This window comes from Xenopus laevis, chromosome 6L (assembly GCF_017654675.1).
Source record: "Xenopus laevis strain J_2021 chromosome 6L, Xenopus_laevis_v10.1, whole genome shotgun sequence".
In the NCBI taxonomy this organism is placed as follows: domain Eukaryota; kingdom Metazoa; phylum Chordata; class Amphibia; order Anura; family Pipidae; genus Xenopus; species Xenopus laevis.
Window position 1 is genome coordinate 94,421,507 of NC_054381.1, and position 18,241 is coordinate 94,439,747.

The 18,241-nt window shown below is 41.6% G+C and overlaps 1 protein-coding gene across 1 annotated transcript in view; it reads left to right on the forward strand.

Moving 5' to 3' along the window:
* bmp6.L (bone morphogenetic protein 6 L homeolog) overlaps nucleotides 1-18,241 on the forward strand; it is an 84,847-nt gene that overhangs the window by 42,758 nt on the left and 23,848 nt on the right. The window contains exons 2-3 of the mRNA XM_018267784.2: nucleotides 1,905-2,097; nucleotides 14,329-14,477. Of these exons, the coding sequence (XP_018123273.1) occupies nucleotides 1,905-2,097; nucleotides 14,329-14,477 (342 nt within the window). The remainder of the gene's footprint in view (nucleotides 1-1,904; nucleotides 2,098-14,328; nucleotides 14,478-18,241) is intronic.

The following is an 18,241-nucleotide window of genomic DNA, read 5'->3' on the forward strand; positions in this document are numbered from 1 at the left end:
ATTCATTTAACCAGCTATTTAAACCAGCATGCTCTGAAAAACTCCGTACATTTCCAATGAGAAAGAGGATCCAAAGATACCGAAGATGTGCCCATGAGCTCCTCTGCGCTACTCTGCAAGGATAGGTCAGCGTTTCTACCAGGGACACTTTTTCAAGTAAAAGACTATGCATAGAGTTAGCAGGGAGGGTAGTGGATGGGGGCTTTCTTTCTCCTTTAATAGAATCTACAATCGTAAAATCTTTCAGCAGACATTTCACTGTATAAGCTGTTGCATTTCTTTGTGGATATTTCACCATGCCCTCACAGTGAAAAACCACCTACACTGATTCAAGTTCTGTTCCTCAAGTTTAAAGGGGTGGCCTCTGGTTCTTCTCTATTTGTAAATGATTCCCTGCTATCTGTCAATAATGTCATCTACTGTACATGTACGTAATCATGTCCTCTCCCAGTGGCTTTATTGCTACACACAGCCTTCCCTATCCAAAATAAATAATTATCATTAAATATCATTATAATTATATTATCACTAAAAGAATTTTAAAAACTCCCCTTAAACAGATTAACAGTAATTATAGAGGAGACTCCTGGGGCAGGGGGCCCACAAGAAGAAGCAAGGGGTAATATTTCGTGACAATCTTGCAGTGATCACAGGTCACCCATGATGTTATGTTGGGAGGGGGCTAAAACATAATTTCCCCCACAGTTATTCACATGCTTAATCTTAATTATGTCCAATATGGAGTACCTGCATAGCACTTGTAAATGCATCTAATGCAGGTCCCTGATCATAAGGCCACTACGTGCTCGTCAACTCTTCCTCCCATTCCTAGACCTCCCCCACCGTGCAATACACTATACACAATAACTATATAATTAGTGGGGGTGTCAGGGGAGGAGCAATGGGGAATGGGAAGAAGATTCAGAAAGGAAAGAACTTTGGGCTGGCAGATATTAATGGTACTTGCCTGGCACCACCCCCCGCCATTGCACCATAGGCGCTTGCCTCTTCTGCCTACCATTAGTTCAGCCCCATCACCCACATATAAGAAAGGCATATAATATTGCATACTAATTTAACAAGAGGATGATTTAAGATCAATGTTAGCTATGTGAAAGACTGAGTAAAGGGCATCTAAACCAATCATAAATAAGTAGAGAACAAAATTACTAATTAGAAATGTGGAGAATGCTGGCTACCAGAACTCCCCAGCTGCTTTCCTACCTAGCAGGAAACTAAACTAAACTAATGAGTTTTTGAATATAAAACATATTCAAATAATTTAATATCCAATTGCAAATTATCTCAAACTAAGGGGTTTATTTATAAAACCTTGAATTTTTATGGTTGGGCTTTTTGGTCAAAACTCAAATTTTTCGATATTTATTATTCCCCAGATGTAGCAAAAAGCCAGAATCTGAAAATCTGTCATCTCAGACCTGTCGAGGTCCTGTATAAGTCAATGGGAGAGGCACCTTTCCCAAATTGAAGTTATCGTGGTCTTTGGTGGGTTAAGCCCAAAAATCCGTCCTTTTCGGGGGGTTTCGGGAAAAAACTTGAAAAAATCAAGCAATTCAGTAAAAAAGGGCAAAACATTGTTTCCGGTTTTCGATCAATTTTATCAAGTTTTCCTCGATCCAGTTAATTTGGGTTAGTTTATTAATAAATCGAGCATGGGAGTTTGGACGTGGTTTTCTTTTATATACTGAAATATGAGATAAATTCGGATTTTAGTAAATAGCCCAGTAAATGTTATCTTTTAAACCAAACAGGTGCTTGAGAAATTTTGACTACTAAAGGTTCTAGTCAATCTCCTGACTTTATATATAGCTCTGGGTTTATGTATTTCTATATTATTTTGGTTTGGGAAAAAAGCTAAAATAATGTCTTCTGCTTTTTTCTAGTTGAACATGACAAGGAGTTGTCACCACGTCTTTGGCACCATAGAGAATTTAAATTTAATTTATCCCAAATTCCAGAAGGAGAGGCAGTGACTGCTGCAGAGTTTCGGATATACAAGGACTGTGTGCTGGGCAGCTTTGAGAACCAAACATTCCTAATCAGCATCTACCAAGTCTTAGCAGAGCACAGAAACAGGTATGTTTTATAGCAACAAGTAAGCCAATAGTAGAGACTCTTAAATGTTAATTTTTTCATTGTTCTTTTTAAACATACATACCTATGTCAGAGGTTATTATGATTAGTGATGCTGAAAAAAGCTAATATTTAAACTTTTCACTGTGGAATGGTGCAACACCACTCCTGTGCCAGCCAAATTTTCCTGCAGTTTTTCATAGTGATAAAATGGTTGGCCTTTTACCTTTCTGGCCAGCAAGTGAGCCATGCTCTTGGAAAGTTGTCTTGCCCTTCTAGATCTTACTTTCTTGCCCTTCCATAGTTTCCCTTAACTGCCATTTCATGATGACATTATGGACATTGGAAATTGTTGGAGTTGGCAATAGTCAGCAGGTGACAACTCCTAATGGCTTTTAAGGCCTACTGGGGTAGCCAGAGTCAAGTGAACAAATTGAAGTAAGAAGATACATCTGTTATCAAGATATGCTCTATTCTTGACAGCAACAGCAGCCTGGAACCGACACATTTTATGGAAATAGTGTGACATCATGACTACCCAGAACAACTTAATAGCAGCCTTCCTGTCTGTACTATGGATATAAGATTCAAGCAACCACAAACCAACGCCGTCACATCTGAAATGTCAGAGTTTAGCTAATGTACCCTTTAGATGCTTGTCACCTCATACAAACAAATACCACACGGAACTTGTTACGTCATCCAATTTATCCCAAATTATTTCCCCCAACAGCAGCAGACTCTACTATATAAACATCACATAATTCCAGGAGAATTTGAGACTTTCACAGTCTCTCTCATTCGTGGGAGCAGTGTACGGAAACCATCATTTATCTTGAGGTTTATATATTTATATTAACAGGGATGCAGTTTAGCAGGGTCAGGCAGGGTTGATGACCCTGTGCTGTTATTTTAAACCAGTCCATTTGACAATTAACTCATAGTAGCAATCCTCCTTTCAATTAAATATGTAATGGTGCCTTTCCAAACAACCCTAAATATGTACAATGGAGAGCAAGTGTGTATGTGTATGCATGTGCATACCTGCTTTTGTGTTTATTATTATTATTTTAATAGTAGTAGTAGTAGCTGTAGTTTTATATATATATATCTCACTTTGAGAAAGGCCAGATTGCTGACCGAAACGTCAGGTCTTCCCTCTGTGAATTAAAAAAACATTTAATTGACTTTTACGTCCTGTGAGTGCGAAACTTCTTCCAGTTTTATATATATATATATCAGGGCCGGAACTAGGGGTAGGCAGAAGAGGCAGCTGCCTAGGGCGCAATGATTGGGGGGCGCTGGGCAGCTACCTCTTCTGCCTAACCCTAGACCGAACCCACCTGGAAATCTGTTCGCAGTAAGCGCCGCACGCTGAAGGGAACGTGAATGACTTTACTGCGCATGCGCGCCGGGCAGGGGCGATTCTTTCTATAATGCCGCCTGAGGCGGCCTTCTTTCGCCGCCCCCTTCCCTCCTCCCTGCACTAACCTTTATAGCGCCGGAGAGGGCAGGGGCGGTCCGCGACGATTCGTGCAATAGCGCTCTCTGCGCTAGAAGAGCCGAATTTCTGGTTTGAAAACCGGAAATTCGGCTCTTAGTTACCAGGAGCGGCATTTTTGCCGCCCCTGGCAACCATGGGGGCGCTGCCGCCTGAGGCGAGTGTCTCAACTCGCCTCATTGGTGGAGTGCCCCTGGCGCCGGGCTGCCTTTACTGCGCATGCGCCGGGAATGCTCTTAATGTGCATGCGCACCGGGAACCTGTTACTGCGCTTGCGCGCCGGGAACGGGAGAGAGGAAGGGGCGAGCAGGCGGGCTGGGCTGCCTAGGGCGCCCGGCCTGTTTGGCCCGCCTCTGACACATATTGGATAACCAAGCTGCACTGATATTGATGCTTTTCTAGCCAATCATGCATTGTGCTGTCATATTTATTGTCTGCATTATTCTGCAGAGGGGCTAGCACATACTATTGAACTTATAGTTGGAAAATGGCCAAAGTAAACAGAAATTGCTTCATGTGTGGCCAGCTTTTGGGGTGAATGACTTCTCATGGCTTTGGATTTGCTACCACAAGTGATTAGTCGTATGATGTAGAAAGGGATTTATTTAATTAACCCAGTAATCAGCACATAAATGTAAATGTTTGCAGTGCTCTTTAGACATCTGCCAAAAATAAGAAATTTATCAAAATTTCCAACAATTTTAAAAGACCTTTTGCAGTTGATTAAACCCTACCATTTTGTTGCTGAATAACATCCAAGACGGATGTCTGAGAAAGTTATTCATGAGGTAAAATCAATAAACAATACAATAAACCACACCACCGAAAATATTTTAATCCTATCACAATAAGTGATGTTTTAACATCTGCGGGAGCTGAGGTGGCTGAATTTCTGAGCTTCTCCTTGTGATTCATTAGGAATGTCATTTCATTTCCCAAGGGAGCAAAGCACTTCACAGGCTTGACAAAAAGAGAATTCTGTAGTGGAGGCAGCCAGTTTTCTATTTGGAAGATTGACTGTGTTCTAGTTCATTATTACTGGCCAACAAACAGCAGCTGCTAGGTACAAACAAGGATACAGCATTTGAAATATGGTTGTATATTTAGCTAAATGCTTTAAAACACATTTTGTTTTCTTTGAAGTTAGAAGATATTTATATAGATTGAAAGCAGTTTTCTGGCAAAATGAAGCTTTTTGAATGCATAGTCAGTAAAAACAATTTACTTTGCAAATATTAATGAACTAATGTTACCCCACAGCTGTCCAGGGGCAAAACAAAAATGGCACAGACCAGTATCTGATGAGGGACCCAGGAGTATATAGGGCCCAGTGGGTTCCTGACTGATGTGGAATTTCAGTGTATCTTTGTTAAACTAATCATATTCACTGAAGTTTGAACGGCCCTAACATAATGTGATTTTGGGACCCAGTAACTATTGTAGAGAATGGCTGCTGTTTATACATTAAAATTTATACATGGGACCTGTTATCCAGACAATGCCTTCCACACAATGGCTCTCTCATAAATTACAGTGTGAATGCAGGAATGTGACCAATCTAAGGCTGCTCTGTGCTATGGTATTACACTGAGTGTGGTCTTCACTAGGGAATAAATAACGATGACATACAGGATAGGATATTAGTTCCTCTGATCTGTCCATAAGTGCTATCACAATTAAAAAGAATTATTGTTCAATGTCCATTCCCTGGTCTCATGTTTTACTAGTGATTCCTTCAGGCACTTGTAAAAACAAACAAAATGGCAGCAAAAAATGTTGAGTGGTGGTGGGAGCTTGAAACAGTCAACTCCCTATGTCAAACTGATATGGGAACACTACATCAATGATAGGTGCGTGTCACAAGCTTGTTTTAAATGCCAAACTAGCTCCCCCTGCTGCTTTGGGCCCTGCAACTGTTTTTCATTGATACTCATATGGTCACCATACTGGCAAGAGGCATGTAACCTATCTGCTTACATATAATATGCTCTGCATGGTAAAGTTAGCCTGTGCGCAGAGCTTATTCAGGGCCGGATTTACATATTGGGCGCCCCTAGGCCCACTTCCTTTCGTCGCCCCTCTCCCCTCCAGGGGGACAGGAGCAATGGGGATTGGCACATGGGAAATGTAAAAAATTATTGTATCTCCAGCACATCCCCAGTGTTTTTGAACCAATGTGGGTGTGGTTGGGCAGCATGCCCCCCCTAAAATCCTGCCACCCTAGGCCCGGGCCTGGGTGGCCTTTCCACAAATCCGGGCCTGAGCTTATTACTGTAGCAAATCTTTCTGCTTAATTCAGTGTAGACTTTGCATTGCTGGCACTGTACTCTATTAAACACAAGATCTGCTTCTTTATAGTTTTAGCAGCTCAGTCAGTGCTTTATTCAAGCAGGCAGGATTGCAGAAGAAGAAGGCAGACATGGCTGGGTTTAACCCCTGAAGCACTACCAGAGGTACCATTACCCATAAACACCCAATATTACCCCTTCATAGCCTACAATCTGCAGCGAAGACATTACTGCAAATTAATATGCACAGTTTGAAGGGTTTAAAAACATTAGAAATCTAAGGTTTTTATTATATTTTAAAGAATACTATTTCTGTTTGTGGACCTTCTATGAGAGATAGTGAAACTACTACTTGGGTCTGCAAAATCACCTCCACACTGCCCTTAGTTAACCTCCAATGTTCCTTAAGGTACTGATATATACATCTACAGTAGGATAAGTGGTGTTTCATGGCAGCAGTTATGCCCATTGCCAATGAACCTATTTGTTTACTAAATGTCATTAGAATCAAGGTGTAGCCTACTTATTATCTATATACAGCTAATGTAGCCATCATTTAATCCAGTTAGCACTAACAACATCTGTTTCATTTTGTAGAAGCAGTTCTATCCTGTACTACTGCACCTGCTTCTCACAGAACTGAAAACACTGATGGAACATAATAAAAGTTACAATAAAAGTAACCTATAGCAGATGTTATTTTGTAGCGAATATGCGTATTTATCACAATGCAAAACTTTGTCTCAGGTAATGAACTCTAGCATACTTTTGCCAATTCAAGTGAAGTTTCTTAGCAAATTTTCTCTAGTGTTACTTTCTTCCTTGCGAAACTTTGTTAACATACTTAAACTTATGTCAGTTTAAATATGGCATGTTCATACGGGTCATATGTCTTTATTAGTGATGTTGGTGAAATTGCTGGAAGTGGCTGCTTATTATTAGCAAAGTCCAAGAGATCCTTTATTGTCCTAGACATGAGCCAACCCTAAAACATCAGCTTCAAATGGTTAAAAAAAGTGTAAATAATAGGATTTATTTACTCACCGTTAAATCCGTTTCTCTGAGGTCGACAGGGGGTCACAGGAGACCGAAGGGGTAAAGCACCATCCTTCAGGAGGCAGGACACTTGATTGACAGATCAAAAAGAGGGCGTGCCAGGACTCGGGCTTTACCCCTAGCACTTCCACTTTTAACTCAGTTGGTACCAAATAACTGGCCACCAGGCAAAAAAGAACAAAAACAAGGTAGAACAGGTTTACTATTTAACTTATAACTATGTACAAGCATGAACCGGGTGGGATGTCCTGTGTCCCCCTGTCGACCTCAGAGAAACGGATTTAACGGTGAGTAAATAAATCCTATTTTCTCTGACGTCTCCGGGGGACACAGGAGACCGATGGGGACTTACCAAAGCAGCCCCACAAAACAGCAGGGAGGGCAACAGATTTGTGAATGCTTGCCTTTAGGCTTGCACCACTGCATGTAGAACTTTGCGGCCAAATACCGCCTCCGCCGATGCAAATGTATCTAGGCGGTAGAATTTTGTAAAAGTGTGAATTGTGGACCAGGTCGCTGCTCTGCAGATCTGTTCCACTGAGGCAGAGTTTCGCCAGGCCCAAGAGGCTCCCATTGCTCTCGTTGAATGTGCTCTGATTCGAAAGGATGGAGTCTTTCCTTTCGCTATATATGCTCTCCCAATGGCTTCTCTAATCCATCTAGATATCGTTGTCTTGGATGCCGGTTGACCTGCTCGTGGCCCCGATGGAATAACAAAAAGAGAATCTGATCGTCTGATTTCTTTAGTACGTTTGGTATATATCCTCAGTGCCCTAACTACATCTAGGCCATGCAGTCTCTTTTCCTTAGGGTTCTTGTGATCCGGACAAAAGGACGGTACAACTATTTCTTGGTTGATATGGAAGGAGGAAGAAATGAAGACTTAGTTCGAAGCACCGCTTTGTCTTTGTGAAACACTAGGAATTCGGGGTCACATGAAAGTGCTGCTAGCTCTGACACTCTGCGTGCGGATGATATTGCTACCAAGAAGACTACCTTCCAAGTAAGCCATTGTAGGTCAAGTGAAGAAATAGGTTCAAACGGAGGATCCACCAGTGCTGTGAGCACCTCGTTTAGATCCCAGGTAGGTGTTGGACGTTGACGTGGTGGAGCTATGTAAGCTACTCCTTGCAAAAATTCTTGAACTGTGTTATCCCAGGCAATCTTATGCTGAAAGAGCAGTGACAGAGCTGAAATTTGTACCTTGAGAGAATTCAGCTGTAGTCCCATATCGAGACCTTTTTGTAGGAAGGACAAGATAGATGGTATGGAAAAAGTCTCAAAATCGATGCTTTTATCTTGACACCATAACCAGTAACTCCTCCAGATTCTGTGATAAATTCGCACCGAAACTGGTTTTCTGGCCTGCAGTAATGTAGTAATTACTTCCTCAGAAAATCCCTTCTTTCTCCAGATGGACTCCTCAATAGCCATGCCGTTAAATTGAAGAGAATTGGATTGGGGTGGTGAATGGGACCTTGTAGTAGTAGATCCCCCCTGCGAGGTAGAGGAATATATGCGTCTGCTGACAGATCTTGAAGGTCGTGAAACCAAGTCCTTCTTGGCCAGAAGGGGGCAATTACAATTGCCAGGAGGTCTGAGTGGCGGATCTTCTTGAGGACTCTGGGTAACATGGGAATCGGTGGAAACACATATGCCAGATCGAACCTCCACGACTGGGTCATGGCGTCTATCCCGTCTGCTAGTGTATCCCTGTACCGAGCAAAAAACTGGTTGACCTTGCGATTTGTTCTTGACGCCATGAGGTCTATTTGTGGAATTCCCCACTTTTGTACTAGTTCCTCGAATACTTCGGGATGCAGTTCCCACTCCCCTGGGTCTATTTGGTGTCGGCTGAGGAAGTCCGCCTGGATGTTGGATACTCCCGGAATGTGGATCGCTGACAACTGTACTAGGTTTTTCTCCGCCCAATGAACAATCATTTCTGCCTCTTTTAGGGCCCCCTTGCTTCTGGTGCCTCCTTGACGGTTTATATATGCCACAGCTGTGGCATTGTCGCATTGTATTCTGACCGCCTGTGCCTTCAGTTCCGACGCCCAATTGTGTAGAGCTAGTCGGATTGCCCTCAGTTCCAACAGGTTTATTGACATCTTGGTTTCTTTTAGTGACCATTTCCCTTGTGCTGTGTATCTTTGCCATGTCGCCCCCCATCCGGAAAGGCTGGCATCTGTTGTCAGGATAGTCCAGTCTGGAGTTGCCCATGATTGGCCTTTGGTCAGTGTATTCGGACGAAGCCACCACTCCAGAGAGGATATGGTCTCGTGGGACAGAGGAAAGGTTTGCATCAGTGATCCCCTCTTCCACCAGCGCAGAATGTCGGACTGTAAGGGTCGCAGATGAATTTGGGCAAATGGAACTGCCTCTATGGTCGACACCATCGAACCTAGAACCTTCATGGCTTGATGTATAGTTGGACGGTGAGATTGATATAAGTTGGATATTTGTTTCTTCAACTTGATCTGCTTGTCCCGTGGCAGAAACACTCTCTGTGCTGTAGTGTCGAATTCCAACCCCAGATACATCATCCGATGGGATGGATGTACCTGTGATTTCTTCCAATTGATCCACCAACCAAATTGCTGGATTATCTCTGTTGCTCGCTTCAGGGCCGCTTGTGCTTGTTCTATTGAATTGGCCTTGATGAGAAGATCGTCCAGGTATGGAGTCACTGAAATTCCCTGGAGTCTCATTGACGCTGTTGTGACTGCCATCAACTTTGTGAATACCCTTGGGGCTGACGACAGTCCGAAGGGTAGTGCTACAAATTGGTAGTGTTGGTTGCGGAATGCAAACCTCAGGTAGCGTTGATGGGCCGGCCAAATTGGGACATGTAGGTAAGCATCCTTGATGTCCAGAGACATAAGCAATTGATTTGGTTCCATACCCCTGATGACTGATCGCAACGTCTCCATCTTGAATTTCGCGGCTCTGATAAATTTGTTCAAGTCCTTTAGGTCTAGAACAGGTCGAAAATCCCTTCCTTTTTCAGAACCACAAACAAATTGGAGTAGAACCCGTAAAATTTCTGTTGCGGGGATACTGGAATTATTACCCCTGTTCTTTGAAGGGTCGTCACACAGTTGTAGAAAGCTTGTGCTTTGTTCGGATCTGTGGGTATTGTGGACATGAAGAACTTTCTGGGGGGCATAGCCCAAAAGTCGAGGTGGTATCCTTCTGTAATTATTTCTCTTATCCAGGATTCGGAAGTGTGTTGAACCCACGTTTCCCGGAATAGTTGTAGTCTGCCCCCTATTGCCCCTTGCTGCCCCAAGGGGCTCGCCCCATCATGCTGAATTGGACTTGTCCTGGGCGGGCTTGTTCTGGGATTTATTAGGTCTCCAACTTGGTCTGGTTGCTTTGTCGGAGAATCGATTGCGAAAATTGTTCCTGCGTGGAGAGGTTGAACGTCTTGTTGTTCTATTACTTTGGCCACGAAAATTTTTTCCCCTACGGAATGTATTAGCTGAGCGTGACTTTGACTGGGGGAGGAAGGTACTTTTGCCCCCTGTGGTCTGAGAAATTATTTTCTCTAATTCCTCTCCAAATAGACGTTGGCCTTTAAACGGCAGTGCAATTAATGACTTCTTAGAACTGAGGTCAGCTGACCAGTTTTTGAGCCATAGTGCTCGGCGAGCGGCAACCGCTAGGGCGGAAGAACGTGCAGTCAGTTGTGCTGCGTCAAGTGCAGCTTCGCTAATATATGCGCTGGCTTCTGCCATGTCTCGTGCTATGTCCATGAGACTTGCCCTGGAGGTCCCATCTTGAAGACCTGACATTAGGGATGTGGACCAGGCTTCCATAGCTCTGCCGACCCATGCTGTGGCTAACGCAGGACGAATTGCCGAACCTGCTGTTGAGAACACCGCTTTAAGGAATCCTTCCATTCTTTTATCGGTCGGGTCTTTAAAAGCAGCTGCGTCTGTAACAGGTAGTGTGGTATTCCTAGACAATCTAGAAACTGGTGCATCCACCAGAGGTGGTATTGCCCACTTATCTACTGTTTCTTTTGGAAATGGATACAACTTAGCAAACTTTTTGTTTGGTTGAAACTTTTTGTCTGGAGTGTCCCACTCATCTTGTATTACTGCTGTTAGTTGATCATGTGAAGGAAATTCAATTGTAGTTTTGCGTTGTCTCTTAAACAGGCCTTTGGACTGTGTTTGCTGGTCTGTAGGTGAATCTATTTTCAACGTAGTAATAACTGCTTTTATAATGGCCTCCACATCATGGTGTATCTCCTTATCCATCTCCCCTTCCTCTTCATCCTCTGACTGAGAAGAGGAGGAAAAGATTTCTCCCTCTTGTTCAGACTCTGATTCTGATGGTTGTAAAGTTAGTGTCACTGGTGAACGAGATTGTATGTGTTTAGCAGATCTCTTACGTTTCTCCCCAGTCCCTTCCTGAATTTTTGACATAGACTTCTCAATAGTTTCGACTATAGAACTGGCAATAGAGTCGGCAAGAGAGGGTAACTGTTGGAGAGAAGCTAGTGACTGAGACAATTGTAAAGCCCATGATGGAGCTGCTATCTCTGACTGAGCCCTAGTTTCAGAACTCTGAGCATTTGCATCCTGAGTAAAAACTTGTCCCTCTTGATTAGGAGGGAGCTCTAAGGATACTGGCGGAGCCTCTGACTCCAGTAAACATGACCTACAGAGCGGGTCTGTTTGGCCCAAGGGAAAATTTAACCTGAAATTTATTACACGCCAAATATGTAACCTGTGCCAGCCCTGCTGCTAGTGCAGCACGTCCCCCTCCACTCCGAGTAAATAGTCCCCCTTTCCTACCTTCAGCCATACTAGAGGTGCTAGGGGTGAAGTCGGAGTGTGGACACCTGAATATTACTGATATTCGGCAGGTCTGTGCGCCGCTAGTGAGGAAGCTGCTCTGCTTCTCCGCACTTCAGTAATCCAAAATGGCCGCCGCTTGAAGCTGATATTCAGTTTCGCGCCTTCTATACCAAGATGGCCGCCGGTGGGACTCACAGGTGCGCGAGATTTGCGCTCTCTCCCCCCTCACCGCTACCGCGCTGTTCCTGCTGCTGCAATGTCAGCCGAAACAAACGAGCGGTCTGGCATAAGAGGAGTTGCGGTTGCATTGCGATTGAGTTTCATAAGCACACTGTGCGCGCGCGCACCCACACACTTAGTGACCCGCATTAAGAATAGCGGACATTGCGACAACGTCAGGAGAGAGCCTCTTACTTTATCCGCATGTGTCTCCCGGCCAGAGTCCCTGTACCCCCCTCAGGGGGCAGGTTAAGATCTGGAAGGCCGCTCCCTGAAGGTGAGCTCTTGGCCCCGGGACTGTATTATTCCCACGTCGGGGGTTAACTATTCTGGGTGTAGGTAAACCCTAACCCAAGTCTGGCCCCGGGTGTCAGTGCTACCCACTGACCGGAGCTTCTCTAGTTGTGTCTCTCTAGAGACCGATGGGTCCATCCTCCTGTGGACAGGACACTTGAAAAACTGAGTTAAAAGAGGAAGTGCTAGGGGTAAAGCCCGAGTCCTGGCACGCCCTCTTTTTGATCTGTCAATCAAGTGTCCTGCCTCCTGAAGGATGGTGCTTTACCCCTTCGGTCTCCTGTGTCCCCCGGAGACGTCAGAGAAAACATATATTTAATGTATTAAAATATGAAAAAACACCAGTGTTTTTTTTATGACTTTTTTGAATACAGGATACGATGTCACTGACACAATAATGTTGAGAATGTAGTTCACACAACGCAAAACTTCTCATGCTGAACTTTTTCGTTAGCAAATTGTCTTTTTTGCCTTTTAGTAAATTGGCTATGTTCCTGGGAATTGTCATTTTGGCAAATTTTCGCTGTGGCAGGGCCAGAACTAGGGCTAGGTAGGCAGAAGAGGCACCTGCCTAGGGCACTGGGCAGGTACCTGTTAAAGTGTCTTCTGCCCAGCGCATGCATGCTCAGGGTTGAGTGTGTGCACGGGGAATGGGCATGCTGGCCGGCCAGGTTGCCTAGGGCGTCTGGTCGACTTGGCCCAGCCCTGTAACAGACACACGGTATGCAAGAGGAATCATCACACATTCATGTATACACCTCGTATTTGACTCCTTTCAGGAGTTCCAAATGATGATTTTTTGCATGGCTATGCAGAAATGTAACCTGAAAAAGAAAAGTGTAATTAAAGTAAGATTATTACTCAACTCTCTTTCCTCTATTTGATGTAAAATACATTGAAGGCTTTGGCAGATTACATTTTTTTAAGCAGGTTTAAGTAAAGCCCTGCTGAAGCACCATTGATTCAGATCAATCACTTTAACACCCGCTTAATTGAAGACTTTTGGCCTAGATATAATCACTTTTGGACTGAGTTTTTTCTGTGATTATTTTTTTTTATTTTGTACAAATTAACAGCCTGCAGCAAGACAGACAATAAAATAACCCAAGCACTGTACAAAATAAAAAAGTGAAGACCAGTTACAGTTTTCTCAGTACAGGTATGGGATCCGTTATCCAACAACCCAGTATCCAGAAAGCTCCGAATTACGGGACGGCCATTTCCCATAGACTCCATTTTTTCCAAATAATCCAAATTGTTAAAAATGATTTCTCTTTTATCTGTAATAATAAACAGTACCTGATCACAACTAAAATATAATTAATCCTCATTGGAAGCAAAACCGTCCTTTTGGGTTTATTTAATGTTTATATGGTTTTCTAGTAGACTTAGCGGGGGTATTTACTAAAAGAAGACTCACTCTAATAAAAAAAAATTTGACCAAACTCCCAAGCCCGAATCCCCTTAATCTACCAATAATTCTTCTAGAAAAATCAGGGTGAAAAAAGTTGCAACAAAATCATGTGTCACTACGAATTGTGCGACTTTTTATGATTTGACGCGCCGAAAACTCACCTTTATCGAATTGTCACTGTGACAACTCTAATTTATTGGATTACCTTTAGGGACATCTGCCAATGACTTCTACCTCAACAGGTTTTAGCTGGAGTATTTTCAGATTCAGATTTTTAGCAGCTTTGGCGTACAATAAAGCTCTAAAAATTCGTGTTTTTTTCTTCCTTTAAAAATTTTAGCTTTCCCTTTAAAAACTCGAGCAGAAATAATCAAGGTTTAATAAATAGGCCCCAATGTGTCTGTATGTGCAAGAAGCACACTCTTTTACCCGGGGCATAGGAAGTACACCTCTGATCTCAATACATGTGTTATAGAGCAAGGAATGTCAGTATATCTCCAATTAGAAGATTTCTTGCAATCCAAATTATTCGATTTAACCAGTCAGATTTTTCTGTATTGTATTTATTTCACTGTTGAGATGATATACTGTTTCTAAAGAAAATAATTCTCCTGATGATGAAGTTCTTTTTGTCTTTTTTTATGCTAACAGGGAAACCAATATCTTTTTGTTGGATACCCAAACAGTATGGGCTTCGGATGAAGGCTGGCTGGAGTTTGATATTACTGCAACAAGCAACCTATGGGTTATGAACCCTCGGCATAATTTTGGACTGCAGCTCAAAGTAGAGACAAAAGATGGTGAGTTCTGGATGAGTAGGTAGACTTATACAGTGATTAGTGTATTTACAACTCCCAAATCTGTTGGCTAAGCAAGGATACCAGTAGTTACAGTAATGCATCACCGGGAGTGTCAACTTTTGTGCAACTAGAAGGTTTCCTTTTCTATTTAATTAAACCCAGCAAGAATATTGTGCAGCATACAAATCTCCATAATAATGACGGACAGTACTCCATGGCTGAACCTCATGAAATGTTTTCTTGTTTTTCCAAGTTATCAAATATAGAAGTCTGTTATATAATGTACAGTTTCTGAAAGTATGCCTAACGTCAGGTGACACACAGAAACATCACTGCAATGTTAAGGTTCTAGTTGCCAGTGTTCAGCATTGTTTATTCAGAGTGCAATTTTTCTAGTTTTTAAGATATTCGTAATAGTTTGTACACTGCTAATATATTGAATTTGAAACAAAAGCGCTGCATACCATCAGCTAGACAGACAAAGCTCATTTGCTGAATGACGATTTCCGATGTCCCTTAATATCAGCTTCTCAACAGGTGCCCAGAACATGTATATTGTCACCAATACTCAAAAGATTGGCTAATAGGATCCAAAATGGCAGGCGTCTGTGGACAACTGGATCATTACTGTTAGGTTCTATCTGCTAAAATATATGTTCAGTATATAAAATACAGCATTTGAAGCCATATTAATTTTTTAGGCTGTAGTTCTCCTTTAAATGATTTCAGTAGTTTAGATAGTTAAGGCATGGTGCTTCTCATGCCTATGGGTTATGACCCCTTATTTGAAAAGTCCAAATAAAATGAAGGGAGCATATACCGTCTTGGGTTACTTCTGAGCTACTGTGCTCTGAACAGGCATAAGCATATGTAGAAACATAGGAAGCAAAGAGCACCAAAAGAAGCATTATAAAGATAAAAATTAATCTTTTATTGTCCATATTGAAATCCTCATTTTGTGGCATCTCACCACTTCCTCACAAGCAATCACATGGCTCACATATTCCACGGACATATAAATAAACCTACTACTCCACCCATAAAAACATTAACCCGATATATAACAGCCCCCTTAGCTGCCCTCAATCTGCCCCCTTTACCTCTCCCTTCCTGCACAGTATATTACCAATATTAGCGCTCCTATTGGGAATCCCGAGCACGAGAAGCAAAGCAGTGCAGCGGGCCCCTCTGCTCCATCTACTTTCTATTTGTATCCTCTTCAGGTCTGTTCGCCATCACGGAGCCTGCAGGCACATATATCAGAAACACATTGAACTAAATCATTGAATCATTAAATATAAGCTGATATAGCATTTCAGACATAGGTCTGCAGTTAATTAGAAATGTTAATTGTGTTTGTGATTTGTTATATCAACTGGGAGGAGATAATTACAGATGGAGCAGAATATTTATTTTGTGACTAGAATCTAGCTAGCAAATGTAATGGAATCTGGAATTGGAATTCTTATTTGCAAATGCTGAGTGTAATATTCTCTATTCTTTGCTTGTTTGAGATGTTGGGAACTGTAGTGTCTCCTTAGCTGAAGACCCACAAATCAGATCAGAGGTCAAATTATAATAAAATAATGATCTCACCCAAAGAGGTCAAAGAAGCTCCCCAGCAGTTTTAGGGACAATAAAAAAATCTATTGAAGTGTCACATCCGGCTTGTGGGCCTTCACATGGACAGATGTGTTGTACATGGGACCTGTGAAGATGATTCAGTGGCAAGCAAACAGGTGAAATCTGTACTGCCAGTGGTAACACCCAAAAATATTTCTGGTGCATTAATTTTGTACTAGATAATAAGCCATTTATTTTTTATAACCTGCAAGAACATGACAAGAAGTTTAGTTTGCCAACAAAACCATTTACACCTGTGTATAAGTGTCTGATTTGGCATCTGAATAAATAATAAATCCTGCTGTAACTGTAATAAACTATCCACATCCCATATTGGGAGCTTCTGGTTTTATTTAAGGGAAATATGCATAATGTCAAACACGTTTTACACATTTGCTTGGGAAAATCCACTGATGGAATACAAATGTTCAAGAGTGTATAAAAATTGAAATCCTTGAAAATGATCTTGGTACACTGCACACTGTAAAAATCAAATGTTCTTACATTGGATTCCTGTCTATTATTTTGACCTTATTTTAATTATGTGTTAGATGAAATGCAAACATTTGTTTATGTTGCATATAACACCTCACAAATTCTCATTGTGCCAATATTTTTAGATGAAGTCAAGCAACATTTAATACAAATTGCTAGAAAGTCTATAGAATTTAGAAATGCTCTAAAATCTTAACTCCTTAGGCCTGAGGAACCCAGCAAGGAAAGTGGGAATAAAACTTCTGATGTCAACCTACCGTGAATAGCACCAGTCAATCCAAATTCTATGTTATTACTGTAATACTGTGTAACATAGGCATAATTTTCATACTGTAGAATGGGAATGGCTCACAGTGGTTTCAGACTGTAAGACTGTTGTAATTACATCCAACCCCCCCTGTAATTCATTGTTCTTAAATTTTCAGTAAGCTCAAGGGATAGTATAGTTATGCCAAAGTTGTTGGTACAGGTAGTGGACCTGTTATCCAGAATACTCAGGACCTGGGGTTTTCTGGATAACAGTTTTTCCGTAATTCAGATCTTCATACCAAGTTTACAGAAAATCATGTAAATATTAAATATAGGCTGGTTTTACTTCCAGTAAGGATTAACTATATCTCAGTTCAGATCAAGAACAAGGTACTGTTTTATTATTACATAGAAAAAGGAAATCATTTCTAAAAATTTGGATTATTTAGATAATCCAAATTTGGATAAAATGGAGTCTATGGGAAACAGCCTTTCCGTAACTCAGAGCTTTCCGGATAATGGATTTCTGGATAACTGATCCCATACCTGTAGGAGATTGATTTCTAGTAGTGCCAGCACTACTTGGTTTCCATTCTCATTCTTTAAAGGAGGACATATGGATAACACTTTATAGGAATCTGCATCAGATGAAAAAACCCTTGTGCGTGTTTAACAAAGTCCCTCTTTGAAAAAGATAGGTGTCAGGGTATAACAAGGATCGTATGGCTTTAATACATTTAAATGATTGCTATCTTTGTTAAATTTAAAGCATCTCAATGATATAGGCAAGGCACCCTTATATTAAAGGCATAATATATTAACTAACTAAGAACACTTGTGTATGTTGGATTTTGAGAAGATCCACAAAGGGTAGTTACAATACCTCACACAGGAAAAGCTGTCTCAGCTGCCTCATTTGAAAGTAAGCAGATATTGTTGACATACATACTGCCCATAGCTCATTAGAAAAAGCCTTTAGTCCATTCCACTGCAAGCAATCTGCCTTTATTCTAACAAAATACCTCATTCTTTTGGTTGGTCTGTTCCACTTCTTCTTCGTCTGTTTAGGGAGGTAGTAAAAATATAAAGTTGAGCAGTGGTGTTATGATTCTACTGAAAAATTAAACAGGTTGGCATTTTGTGTACAAATGCTATCATGCAGATTAGTGATGATTCTACTGTAAACAAAATGGTTTATGTAGAAACTAGAACATTTAGTTGCACATCACTGAACTTCTTGCAGTCATTCATATAAAGTCTATTTCAATGTGTCCAGGAAAAATAAATTATATGGCAATCCTGCTAATAAATTGAATTATAGAAACATATCATCTAGCTCAGTGGTTCAGAATATTGCACATTTCCATTCTAGATTATAGGCCAGATTAGACTAGGGT